The sequence below is a fragment of the Trichomycterus rosablanca genome, chromosome 25, assembly GCF_030014385.1.
Source record: "Trichomycterus rosablanca isolate fTriRos1 chromosome 25, fTriRos1.hap1, whole genome shotgun sequence".
Taxonomy (NCBI): Eukaryota; Metazoa; Chordata; class Actinopteri; order Siluriformes; family Trichomycteridae; genus Trichomycterus; species Trichomycterus rosablanca.
The window spans coordinates 5,269,489-5,283,323 of NC_086012.1; the positions used below are offsets into that span (position 1 = coordinate 5,269,489).

At 43.3% G+C, this 13,835-nt stretch overlaps 1 protein-coding gene across 1 annotated transcript in view; it reads left to right on the forward strand.

Annotated features, from left to right (window-relative positions):
- Positions 1 to 13,835, forward strand: part of dscamb (Down syndrome cell adhesion molecule b) — a 66,576-nt gene that overhangs the window by 36,466 nt on the left and 16,275 nt on the right. Inside the window, exons 4-13 of the mRNA XM_062987316.1 lie at positions 1,203 to 1,349; positions 2,220 to 2,498; positions 2,815 to 3,090; positions 4,518 to 4,814; positions 6,316 to 6,588; positions 8,127 to 8,405; positions 9,592 to 9,711; positions 10,561 to 10,740; positions 10,876 to 11,072; positions 12,575 to 12,671. Coding sequence (XP_062843386.1) covers positions 1,203 to 1,349; positions 2,220 to 2,498; positions 2,815 to 3,090; positions 4,518 to 4,814; positions 6,316 to 6,588; positions 8,127 to 8,405; positions 9,592 to 9,711; positions 10,561 to 10,740; positions 10,876 to 11,072; positions 12,575 to 12,671 — 2,145 coding nt within the window. The remainder of the gene's footprint in view (positions 1 to 1,202; positions 1,350 to 2,219; positions 2,499 to 2,814; positions 3,091 to 4,517; positions 4,815 to 6,315; positions 6,589 to 8,126; positions 8,406 to 9,591; positions 9,712 to 10,560; positions 10,741 to 10,875; positions 11,073 to 12,574; positions 12,672 to 13,835) is intronic.

A 13,835-nucleotide genomic window follows, 5' to 3' on the forward strand; every position in this document is an offset into this window, starting at 1 on the left:
GATTGTCTGCTGCTTGGTCTTGGCTCTGGGTAATCATATGCCACTATATGCTGCTTCAGTGAAACTACAAGGCCTACCAGCTATGCTATAGGACATTCCATTAATACTTGCATAAAAAAACAATAGAAATGGACAACTTTCTTGTTCAACAGTAATAATGCTGAATATTAATATAATGGAAAACAGTAAAGTCACAATCAACACCAAATCCATATTGCCAGAGTGACCGTTTTCCTTAAAATGCTTCTAAAACGTCCTGTAGAACATTATTACTCTATTTGTCTCTATTTGGAAATACAAATATGACAGTACACATGTACAGGCATAGCTAAAACTGCTTACAGCAGCATGATTCACGGCTTTTAAGCAAATGTCAGCAGGGCCATGCTGCCGTGAGTGATTTAATGGCTCAGATGTAATAAAGGGCAATTAAAAGGCGGCTGTAATGTGCAGCGCCCATTAATATGTGAGCAAATCAAGGCTGAAATTCCGCATCGAGCAGCTATGTGGGGCACACTGAGTAAATAGCTGCTACACACACACACGAGGGGAAAGAGTGGAAAGGGAGGACGTAATTATATACCAAGAATTACATTTAAAAAGGGAGAAATTGCTGACTTCCTTGCATTACTGCTTGCTTATAGGTGGGGATGAGTAATCTATGCATGTGTTGACATTGGTAAACTGGAAAAAGGCAAATACTGTTCAATTCTAAAAACATTGCTTGTGGTGTTTAATTTATACATTTACTTATAAATGAACATCAATCCAACCTTTATTTTTTATTTACAGCAACATTTTCTTTACTTATAATGAAATAAATTGGCAGATTGGCTTAACAGATTGTGATTCTGAGAATGCAAATCGGTTAAAGTACTGGACTAGTAATCAAAAGGTTGCTGGTTCAAGCCCAACCATTGCGAGGTTGCCAATGTTGGGCCCTTGAGCAAGGTCATTAACCCTCAACTGCTTGAACAATATAATATCACAGTACTGTAAGTAATACTGAAAATGTAAATGTAATGTACATTTCAATCAATTGAGGATTAAGGTGGCAACTTGGTAGGGATTGAACTGGCAACCTTGTGATTACTAGTCCAGTACCTTAACTGCTGAGTCACCGCTGCCCTGTTTAAAGACACTCGAGAATTATTTACTGACTATGTCTTGTTTCTTTTGTTTCTCTTTACATTCTCTTTTAGGATCAAGATATTACGTCACATCCACAGGGGCCTTGTATATTTTGGATGTGCAGTCCGAGGATGCAGTAAACATCTACCGTTGCACCACACGGCATCGCTACACGGGGGAGACCAGACAGAGCAACAGCGCTCGATTACTTTTATCAGGTGAGGAACTGACATTATCCTGGTATATATATACAACATGTTATACACATATATACATATACTATATACAACATGTTATATACATATATACGTATATACATGTACTATATACTGTACATGTTATATACATATATACATGTACTATATATAACATATACATGTACTATATACATGTTATACACATATATACATATATACATGTACCATATACAACATGTTATACACATATATACTTACATACGTGTACTATATATAACATGTTATATGCATATATACTTATATACATGTACTATATACAACTACATATATACTTATATACTGTACATGTACTATATACAACATGTTATATAAATATATACATGTACTCTATACAACATGTTATACTCATATATACTTACATACGTGTACTATATATAACATGTTATATGCATATATACTTATATACATGTACTATATACAACTACATATATACTTATATACTGTACATGTACTATATACAACATATTATATAAATATATACATGTACTATATACAACATGCTATACACATATGTACATATTCTATATACAACACTCATCATAATCCTGATCACAAAGCACTATATATATTTATATATATATTCTCTTACCGGGTCACTAGATCACACCAAGTATGGACAAAGTATCAGGACTCCCCTAGGGCCAGTTGTAGACTAGCGGTTAAGGTACTGGACTAGTAATTGGAAGGTTGCTGGTTTTAGCCTAAATATTTATTGATCAAATAACCAAAAGTTTCCTATAGTGTCTATCCCTCAAATAATTGTGGCGTGATAAATAACCCCATCCCTCTCATCATCTCCCTCTTTGGTTCTTCTTTACTCAACTAATTTAGAGCCTGTGGACTCAGCTCCCGTAACTCTGGATGGCTTCGAGAGGAAGGAGGGCATGCTGGGCAATCGGGTCGAGCTACCCTGTAAGGCATCTGGTCATCCTCCACCCCGTTACCGCTGGCTGAAGGACAACAGCCCTCTGGAGGTAGACAGCCGCTATCATCAGAGCGTCTCTGGCCTGCTGATCGAAGCCACCCGGCCTAGCGATGGAGGCAACTACGTGTGTGAAGTTTGGAACAGCTTTGGCAATGCTAAAGTGATAGGACGGTTGGTCGTCAAACGTAAGTTTACAGTCTATGGTTGGCTGGTTATGTGGTTCAAAGACAAATGAAATTGGCAGTGCCTGCACAGACCAGTTGAGGGATAATGAGGATCAGGGTGTGGCTCTTTGTACACAAAGCTAAGTCACATATGAACATATGAACTCATCTCGTGCAGGTGAAAAGAGGTAGTCGGTACTGCACACATGTCGGAGGGGGCGTGTGTCAGTTCGCTGTCCTCAATCAGGGGCGGGGGTCAGCACCAGTAGATAGGAAGCCTAATGCAATGGCATGGTGCCACCATTTACATGAAATTACCCTTTGTGTCCTATTCCAGAGCCACTGAAAGCAGCGATAAGCCCTCGGAAGGTGAAAGGCAGCGTGGGAAGTCAGGTGTCTCTCTTCTGCAGTGTAACTGGCTCAGACGAATACAGAATCACCTGGTACAGAAACGGCGAGAAAATCCTGCCTGGGTACAGTGTCCGCATTACTGGTCCTAACCACGAGAACCTGGTGATGGAGGGCATGGCCAAGAGTGACGGAGGTGCCTATCAGTGTTTCGCTCACAGTGGCAAGATTTCCACCCAGGACTTTGTGCAGGTCATTTTGGAGGGTGAGTCAAGTCACGAGTCTTTAGACTAGAGTCCGGGTCAAGTCACGAGTCTTTAGGCTAGAGTCCGAGTCAGGTCGCGAGTCTTTAGGCTAGAGTCCGAGTCAAGTCGCGAGTCTTTAGGCTAGAGTCCGAGTCAAGTCGCGAGTCTTTAGGCTAGAGTCCGAGTCAAGTCGCGAGTCTTTAGGCTAGAGTCCGAGTCAAGTCGCGAGTCTTTAGGCCAGAGTCCGAGTCAAGTCGCGAGTCTTTAGGCTAGAGTCTGAGTCAAGTCACGAGTCTTTAGACTAGAGTCCGAGTCAAGTCACGAGTCTTTAGGCTAGAGTCCGAGTCAAGTCATGAGTCAATATAATCTACACCAAACATATATTGGAAATGTAGCGTAGAAATAAACTAATAATCTGTAAGTTCAGATAAAAAACAACAACAGATTAGCGACTGTATTTTGCCGTTGTACTTAGTGCCTTTACTTTCCTAGTCATTGTGCAAATGAATTTCTGTCACAAGAAGGATAAAGCACGATAAATTACGGCACAGCGGCCAACATCCAAAACCACTGCTTACCTGAGCTTATGTTCTTCCAGATGCTATTAAATATATAACCGTGTGTCCCATTAGAATATAATCCATTATTTTGTAAATGTGCTTATAATTAAAAACCTCCAAACATTTCCCCGGTTGTGAAGTAAAACACGAACTCGTTAGAAAGCCAATCAAGCGTTTCATCGACAATCATCTGTGTGACGCAAACTGAATAAATGCAAATAACAGCATTTCTTACTAAAAATTTAAATCAGAAGGTCTGATTGGTTCAGAAAGTGGTTCTTCCAACCATTAGCGCCAATTCTGTAGGAGCGTTCCATTCACCCCGGTTATTCCTGTGAAGTGCACTACGTAGGGTATTCCACCATTTTACTTGAGATTACAATCCAAAGGTAACGAAAATGTTTAAATGGAGTGAACTTCAAACTGTGTAGCGACGCTTCATCACTACGCCGGAAGCTGGCTGGAACATTTACCCATTGAGTGCGTTGCGGGTTAAGACGGCCTAAACGGGTTAATTGTCACACGTAAATAATGTTAACACAATAGAGAATTTTTTGCGAGTCATGAGTCGAGTCCGAGTCATTTGAAACGAGTCCGAGTTGATTCTGAGGTTGCCGTGTGTGCCCCATCTGTGCCTGTCAGGGGTGTTTTCTGCCTTTCACCCAGTGAATCAGACCCAGTACGACCCTTATAAGGATAAAGCGGTGGTAAAACACTTAATGAATGAATGTATTCTACCTTTTCTTCTTCTTACTATTATAATAATTATAGTAATAATAATAATAATTATTATTTTTTTGTCCTCTCCAGCATGTATCCAAGTTTATGTCTTCTCCACATGAACTGCACCTCTAAATCTTTCTTATTTCTCTGTCACTTCTAACCAGACGGCACCCCGAAGATCCTGTCGGCCTTCAGCGAGAAGGTGGTGAGCCCCAACGAGCCCATCTCCCTCGTGTGTCACGTCAAAGGCACCCCACTGCCCACCGTGACCTGGACCCTGGACGACGAGCCGGTCATCAAAGACAGCCATCACCGCATGGATCGCTACGTCACGGTCGAGGGCCACGTTCTCAGCTACCTAAACGTCTCGCACACGCAAGTCACCGACGGCGGCGTCTACCGCTGTACCTGTAACAACTCGGCGGGATCGGTCTCCTACCAGGCGCGAATAAACGTAAGAGGTGCTTGTCAAATCAGCTCCTCCAACAAAAACGAAATAGTACCTGTATCGCACGTCTCTACTTTAGACACCTGTGTGTTATCACTAACTTAAGACAGAATGTCAGCTTCCTTTTCAGTATGTGATTGGTGACAAGAAAAATATTCAAGTTTACCATGAAGGTCCAGGGCAGGGGACTTATTTTTCCTCAGCCAGCAAGTTCCCAAATTGTCCAGCAGAGGCCCTTGACTGTCTTCCACGAACGAAACAGCCGTCTTTGCAGTGTTCTTGCCCGACTCGAAAAAAAATGGCGCAAACTGGCTACTGATGATTGAAAACTTTCTATATTCGCAGTGCTGTAGTCTGGCTGAGGCGTAGCTATGGTAACAAACCACAAATTAAAGAAACACTGGCCACATTTCATATCAATAAGGCACGATCTACCAGTCGCCCATGTGATTGACATGAAATGTTGTCTCTGTGTCTTTAATTTGCTGTTCATTACCATAGCTACGCCTCAGCCCGCCTAAAGCACTGCGGATATAGAAAGTTTTCATTCATCAGTAGCCAGTTTGCGCCATTTTTGTTCGATTTGGGCAAGAACATTGATTGACGTATTGGGCACCCCTGGTCTAGGGACACCAGAACAGCTTAAATGCTCTTCGGTATAAAATCTTTGGAACTGGGATGGGATGGGTAAAGTTTTGATCATGATGGTCCAAATTGGTCCAAATTGACTTGGCTTGAGATCTCCTAGTTTACTCCTAGTCCAGCCTGGAAAAGATCATTCATTCTGAGCATTCAGAACATGAACAACACAATATGGAACACTTTGTAGTTCTACAATTACTGACTGTTGTCCATCTGTGACTGCATGCTTTGTTAGCCCCCTTTCATGCTGTTCTTTAATGGTCAGGACTCTCCCAGGACCACCGTGTCCACTCACTGTCCACTCTATTAGACACTCCCAGCTACTTGGTCCACCTTGTAGATGTAAAGTCAGAGACGATCGCTCATCTATTGCTGCTGTTTGAGTCGGTCATCTTTGAGATCTTCATCAGTGGTCACAGGACGCTGCCCACGCGGCGCTGTTGGCTGGATATTTTTGGTTGGTGGACTATTCTCAGTCCAGCAGTGACAGTGAGGTGTTTAAAAACTACAGCAGCACTGCTGTGTCTGATCCACTCGTACCAGCCCAACATGTCAGGGCAGTGCTGAGAATGCCCCACCACCCAAATAATACCTACTCTGTAGTGGTCCTGTGGGGGTCCTGACCATTGAAGAACAGCATGAATTGGGGCTAACAAAGCATGCAGAGAAACAGATGGACTACAGTCAGTAATTGTAGAACTACAAAGTGCGTCTATATGGTAATTGGAGCTGATAAAATGGTATAGTGAAGCTGACATTCTGTGCTTTACCCTTCTTCCTTCACCATGACATCTACACTTTGCTTCACCAGATGTCTTTTGTAACTTGGATTGAAACAGAAGTTTCAAGCTGTTTCTGTTTCTCCTCGCCAGGTCCTGCCAGCATTCGCCCAATGAAAAACCTCACTGCCATCGCCGGGCGAGATATGTTCATTCACTGCCGCATCATCGGTTATCCTTACTACTCCATTAAGTGGTATAAAGACTCAGATCTGCTCCCGTTCAACCATCGGCAGCGCGCCTTCGAGAACAACGGCACACTGAAGCTGTCCAACGTGCAGAACGTGGACGAGGGAGAATACACCTGCTACGTTCTGGTGGATCCTGAGAAACAGATTCATAGGAGCGTTCATGTCACTGTAAAAGGTGAGACGTCAAGAAGTGCTTTTATTTTTGCGTTTTCCCACTTTTTTTAATATACGTCCATTCCTGCATTTCAGGCTTGCCACACATTCCAAAAAAAGTTGGGACGGGGGCAATTTAGGGCTAGTAATGCGGTGAAAAAACTAAATAATGATGTGATTCCAAACAGGTGATTGTAATCATGGTTTGGTACAAAAGCAGCATCCAGGAAAGGCTGAGTCTTTGATGAGCAAAGATGATCAGAGGATCTCCAGTTGATCAACAAATGTGTGAGAAAACTATTAAAATGTTTAAAAACAATGAACCTCAAAGAAAGATTAGAAGGGATTTGCATATTTCTCCCTCTACAGTGCATAATATCATTAAACAATTCAAGGAATCAGGAGGAATTTTAGTGCGTAAAGGCCAAGGACGCAGGCTTAAGCAGAACGCCCGTGATCTTCCATCCCTCAGACGGCGCTGCATCAAGAACCGCCACTCAACAATAGCTGATATAACCACATGGGTGAGGGATTACTCTGGCAAACCTTTGTCGAGCACTACAATACAGAGTTACATGCACAAATACCACTTAAAGCTTTACTGTGCAAAAAGAGAAGTATTATGTTAACCATGTACGGAAGCGGCGTCGACTTCTCTGGGCTCGGAGGCATCTAGGATGGACCATCACACAGTGGAAACGTGTGTTGTTGGTACGCCGTGTGCTCCGGACCAAAGACGAAAAGGACCATCCAGACTGTTATCAGGAACAAGTCCAAAAGCCAGGGTGTCATGGTATGGGCGGAGTCAGTGCCCTTGGCGAAGGTCATTTACACTTCTGTGATGAAAGCATTAATGCAGAATAGTACATCGAGATCTTAGAGCAACATGTGCTGCCTTCAAGACGTCATCTTTTGCAGGGACGTCCTGCATTTTTCAGCCACATGCTGCACACATTACAAAGGCATGGCTGCGGAAGAACAGGGTACGGGTACTAGACCGGCCCGCCTGCAGTCCTGACCTGTCCCCAATAGAGAATGGTATCCTTGCTTGGTATCCTCGGTTCCAAAACGTCTTTTAAGTGTGGTGACAAGGAATGGCAACCTTACAAAGTGGTAAATGCTTTACTGTCCCACCTTTGTTTGGAATGTGTTGCAGGCCTGACATGCAGGAATGGATGTTTATTAATAAATGAATTTAAGTAGAGCAGACAAAACATGATGCTGTTCCAACTTTTTCTGATTTGGGGTTTAAGCTCTGGCAACCACAGCTGGCAGTTTTCCTGTGATATTTGAAAATATACTTATTATTGCTAACAAATGCTTCATCTCTACGTTTCTGCATTCTTACTATCCTATTTTTCCTTTCCTCTCTCTTCCTTAATTTTATTTGCTCCTAGTTCTACCTCTGATCGAGCACTAGTGTAGTATCATGCTGAACATTATCACCTTAGAAGAACCTTCAGAAGAACTAATGTTTTAAAGCTGCACCTCTTCTACACCTCTGCACTCTTACTACCATATTTCCCCTCCTCTCTTTTCCTTAATTTTATTCCCGTTTAGTGCCGCCTTTGATCCAGCACTCGGACTCCCAGAGCGCCTCCATAGGTCAGCGCGTCTTCATACCCTGCGTGGTGACCTCCGGTGACCTGCCCATGTCCATCACCTGGCACAAGGACGGCAAGCCGATCAACGCCAGCTTGGGAGTCACCGTCGATAACATCGACTTCACGAGCTCGCTGCGCATCACCAATCTGTCCGAGATTCACAACGGCAGCTACACCTGCATCGCTCGGAATGAGGCGGCTGCCGTGGAGCACAGCATCCAGCTCATCGTCAAAGGTCAGAGGTCGTTGAATACTTCTCTCCCTAATCTAGTCATATCCAATTACCCTGGTTGCGTTACGCTTCACCTCTACCGATACAACCCTCCAGCGCTGACTGACACGTGATCAGTACCGACTGCCTCTTTTCACCCGCATGAGTCGAGTTTATATGCGGATCAGCCTTGTGCACAGAGAGCCACACCCTGATCAGCATCATTCCCCGACTCTGTGTAACTCACTCATCAATCAGCCAGCAGAGGTCGTAATTGTACCTGTTATGAGGAACCCTGGTCCGGCTTGTCCCATCCCTGAACAACAGCCGATCGTCGTTCATGTGGCCACCCGGCCCAGCCGGATGTATTCGAGATCCCAGCTCTGGTGTGCTAGGGTATTTTACCGCTGTGCCACCTGAGCGGCCAAGTCACTGTATTCATCTGCCAACGCTTTTCGACATGAATGACTGTCACAACCAGGGTGTTCAATTGGACTAGGACAGTTGTAGCCTAGCGGTTAAAGTGCCGAACTTGTAAGCAGAAGGTCGCTGGTTCAAACCCCACCACTTCCAGGTTGCCACTGTAGACCAAAGTAAAAGAATGTAATATATGTATTATAAATTGCAGACTTATGTTGGGTTAGTTGTAGTGGTCTTTCCAAAGATGTATGCTAAGATAAGGATCAGGTCTTTTCCCTTTTTTTTCCCCCTGTAGCACATCCAATTGTTCAATTTGCATCGTGCTTCCTCTCTGTCTATGCCGAACCCTGCCCTGACCGAGGAGATCGAAGCTAACCCATATCCCCTCCGAAACATGAGCAGCAGCCCGATGCATTTTTGCCACCCGCACATTGATGAGTTTGGCGCCACCTAGAGTTGCATGCGGAGAGACACACCATAAGGGCACTCTTCCTCATCTCTTGTGCAGGCGCCTCTAATCAGCCGGCAGAGGTCGTAATCGCATTCTGACAGAGAGAGACCCACATCCGGTTCTTTGTCCCACCCCCCAGCTGAGCAACCGGCCAATCGTTGCCCATACGGCTAGTCGATACGGGGTACTCAGAATCCAGCCCTGGTTGCAGCATGTCTTTTTACCGCTGCGCCACCTGAGCGGCGCTTTACAGCGTTTTTGAGTCAAAATAATAACACTAGTAGTAGTAATAGCCATTCCTGCTGGACTGTCATTTGATTTATTTTTTTTCTCTTGTAGTTCCACCACATTTTGAGGTGCAGCCTCGAGATCAAGATGGAATCTATGGAAAATCTGTGATTCTGAACTGCTCGGCTAAAGGAAACCCAATTCCTACCATTGTGTGGAAGCATTCGAAAGGTAAACTGGTTCACTAATGAAGCCATGAGAAACCACTCAAATAATACACTGATCAGCCATAACATTAAAACCACCTCCTTGCTTCTGCACTAACTGTCCATTTTATCAGATCAGCTCCACTTACTTTGTAGTTCTACAATTACTGGCTGTAGTCCATCACCCTGTTCTTCAATGGTCCGGACCTCCACAGGACCACTACAGAGCAGGTATTATTTGGGTGGTGGATCATTCTCAGCACTGCAGTGACACTAACACACTGTTAGTGTGTGTTGTGCTGGTATGAGTGGAGTTTTTAAATACCGTGTCCACTCACTGTCCACTCTATTAGACACTCCTACCTAGTTGGTCCACCTTGTAGATGTAAAGTCAGATACGATCGCTCATCTATTGCTGCTGTTTGAGTTGGTCATCTTCCAGACCTTCATCAGTGGTCACAGGACGCTGCCCATGGAATGCTGTTGGCTGGATGTTTTTGGCTGGTGGACTATTCTCAGTCCAGCAGTGACAGTGAGCATTGCTGTGTCTTATCCACTCATACCAGCTCAATGTCAGTGTTACTGCAGTGCTGAGAATGAGCCACCATAAATAAATAATACCAGCTCTGTAGTGGTCCTGACCCTTGAAGCATAGCATGAAAGGGGGCTAACAAAGCATGCAGAGAAACAGATGGACTACAGTCAGTAATTGTAGAACTACAAAGTGGAGCTGATAAAATGGACAGTGTGTGTTATGGCTGATCGGTGTATGTGGTCAGTGCTTTACTCTTTCTTCTTAATGAATGAAGTAGGACCGAGTAACAAAGCTTATGATTATTATATATATTATATTATTATTATTATGTGTTTCCAGGTGCAGGAGTCCCACAATTCCAGCCCATTGTGCTAAACTCCAACTCACGCATTCAGCTGCTGGAAAAAGGCTCTTTGCTAATTAAACATGTGCTGGAGGAGGACAGTGGCTACTATTTGTGCAAGGTCAGCAATGCTGTGGGCGCTGACATCAGCAAGAGCATGTATCTCACCGTAAAAAGTAAGAACCCTGAACGTTGTACCTGGGATCAGATAAAAAAAAGCTATTTTTGAGAGTACTTATAAGATCTATTGGCTTATGAGTAGATTTTATGACATCACAAAATAATCTTGTCTTTTTTTACACTCTCATCAGTCCCTGCCATGATCACATCCTACCCCAACACTACTCGTGCCCAACAAGGTCACGAGACCGAGATGAGCTGCACAGCCCACGGTGAGAAGCCTATCAAGGTGCGCTGGGAGAAGGAATCGCACATCATTAACCCCGACATCAACCGCTACGTGGTCAGCGTCAAGGAAGTAGCCGATGAGGTCATTTCAACCTTACAAGTAAGCAGGTCATAGTTTGTTCTACACAAAAAATGATTCCTGTAAACTCTCATACACAGACAAAACGTTGTTGTTATGTATGTTATATACTCTCGGAATAATATACCAATACCAAGAGCTGGGCATGTCATAAAGGTAAACAAGGTGCCGATTCATGAACCCACACTGGTGCAACAAGCATGGTCACCCTTTCCTTTAGAACAAGGGTGCCCAATATGCCTCATTCAAACAGGTCAACGTGACTGACATGAAATGTAGCCACTGTTTCTTTAATTTGCAGTTTGTTATCATGGCTACGCCTCAGCCCACCTAAAGCACTGCAAATCTAGGAAGTTTTCATTCATCAGTAGCCAGTTTGCGCCATTTTTGCATTTTTCCATTTGTAACCTACACAGAGTTGATGACAGATGACAGTGTTCTAATACACAAATGCATACGTGTTGAGACACTTGATGTAGGGTCTAGCAATTATCACTGGATACAATTTGAAAAGGGTGAAGGATCTTATTCAACTTGACGACCTGGCAATGATTTTACAAGATTGCTAATGCCCAGAATGTATGTGGACAATTAACCCAAGCTAAGCTAATGAGCATGAATACACCGGTCAGGCATAACATTATTACCACCTTTCTAATATTGTGTTGGTCCCCCTTTTGCTGCCAAAACAGTCCTGACCTGTCCAGGCATGGAGTCTGACACCTTTCTATCAGAACCAGCATTAACCTCTTCAGCTGTTGGATCGGACCACACGGGCCAGCCTTCGCTCCCCAAGTGCATCGATGATCCTTGGCCGCCCATGACCCTGTCGTCGGTTTACCACTGTTCCTTTCTTGGACCACTTTTAATACTGACCACTGCAGACCGGGAACACCCCACAAGAGCTGCAGTTTTAAAAATGCTCTGACCCAGTCGTCTAGCCATCACAATGTGGCCCTGTCAAACTCGCTTAAATCCTCACGCTTGCTCATTTTTCCTGCTTCTAACATCAACTTTGAGGATAAAATGTTCACTTGCTGCATAAAATATCCCACCTACTAACAGGTGCCGTGATGATCACACTTTTCACCTCTAACAGTCTCCACTCTTTTGGAGAAGGCTTTCCTATAGAGTTTGTAAGGCTTCTCTGGGATTATTCAAAAGAGCATTTGTGATTTCAGGAACAGATGTTGGACCAGAAGGCCTGGCTCACAAATGATGTGCCTATTTAACCTTGAGGTTAGGATTCTGTTCAGGCCACTGGAATTCCTCCACACCAAACCCTGCTTAGTGTGGCAATAATGAGTCCAGTCATGCTGAATAAAGGAAACATCCTTTTTAACACTGTTGATACACTGAATTGATTTTATACATCTGTTAACAGTGGATGTGGCTTAAATAATAAATAAATAATTAATTAAATAAATAAATGAAAAATTTATAATTTGGGACTACGTAATTAAAAATATTTAGATGTCATAAATAAATGATTTAATTATTTATCATATGTTTTATCCACACAGATCCTGCGCACGATCAGAGAGGATTCTGGGTTTTATTCCTGCATTGCTATTAACTCGTATGGTGAAGATAAAGGAATAATTCAGTTAATAGTACAAGGTAAGATCCCTGCATTATTTTTTTTTGGTATTCTAACCATATTAATAAAGGAAATCAGACAATATCAATAATATGATAACAACAATGTAGTTAGATCTGTTGTGTCTATAAATTAAGTTGGTGCCAAATGGTGCTTAGTATTTAGTCTTAACCATGTTTATATGTTAAAACCTGTGCAAACATATTAAGAATGAATGAAAACGCCGCTCAGGTGGCGCAGCGGTAAAACACACGCTAGCACACCAGAGCTGGGATCTCGAATACATCGTATCGAATCTCAGCTCTGCCATCCAGCTGGGCTGAGCGCTCACATGAACAACGATTGGCCTGTTGTTCATATAGGGGTGGGGTATAGGGATAGGGACCCTATCGTGACCGATGCAAGTACGACCTAGGCTGATTCGCAAATATGCACAAATATTGTATGTGTATCCAACTGCGTCCTGTTTGCTTTAATTGTGTATTGTCAACATTGTATTCCACTGATGACCAAAGATGAGTTTGCAACGCATATGGCAACCTGCTTGGAATTTGCTAAATTGCATGTAAAAGAAAACTCTGGCAACCTAAGAAAGAAGATTTGGTCAAAGACAACCACCTCCCGTGCACACACATACTGTACTCAGACTGTGGGGACAGTTCACCTTTCAGCATGAATAATGAAGTCGCTTCAGTGCACGTCTCTGACCTTGAGCGGTCCAGATAGAGGCCAGATTTAAACCCTATTGAACATCTGTAAAAACAAAAAAAGACCTGAGAATGGCAGTTTAGAGATGCTCAGCATTTAACATAATTGTGCTTAAAAGGATCTGCCATGAAGAATTGGATCAACTGCCTAAATCCTTGCGTGCAAACCTTGTAGAGACGTATCCAAGAACACTTGATGTACATTATGTATTAAACAAAGGGTCTAATACTTTCTTGAATAAGTGATTTAATGTTTAGTATGACAGTTATAGCCATGTCTAAATACATTATGAATCTGCTATATGTCATACACCGACTAGGCATAACATTATGACCACTGACATGTAAATTGAATAACACGCCAAACTGCAGGGTCATGGGCGACCAAGGCTCATTGATGCACGTGGGGAACGAAGGCTGGCCCGTGTGGTCCGATCCAACAGACGAGCTTCTGTAGCTCAAACCGCTGAAGTGGTT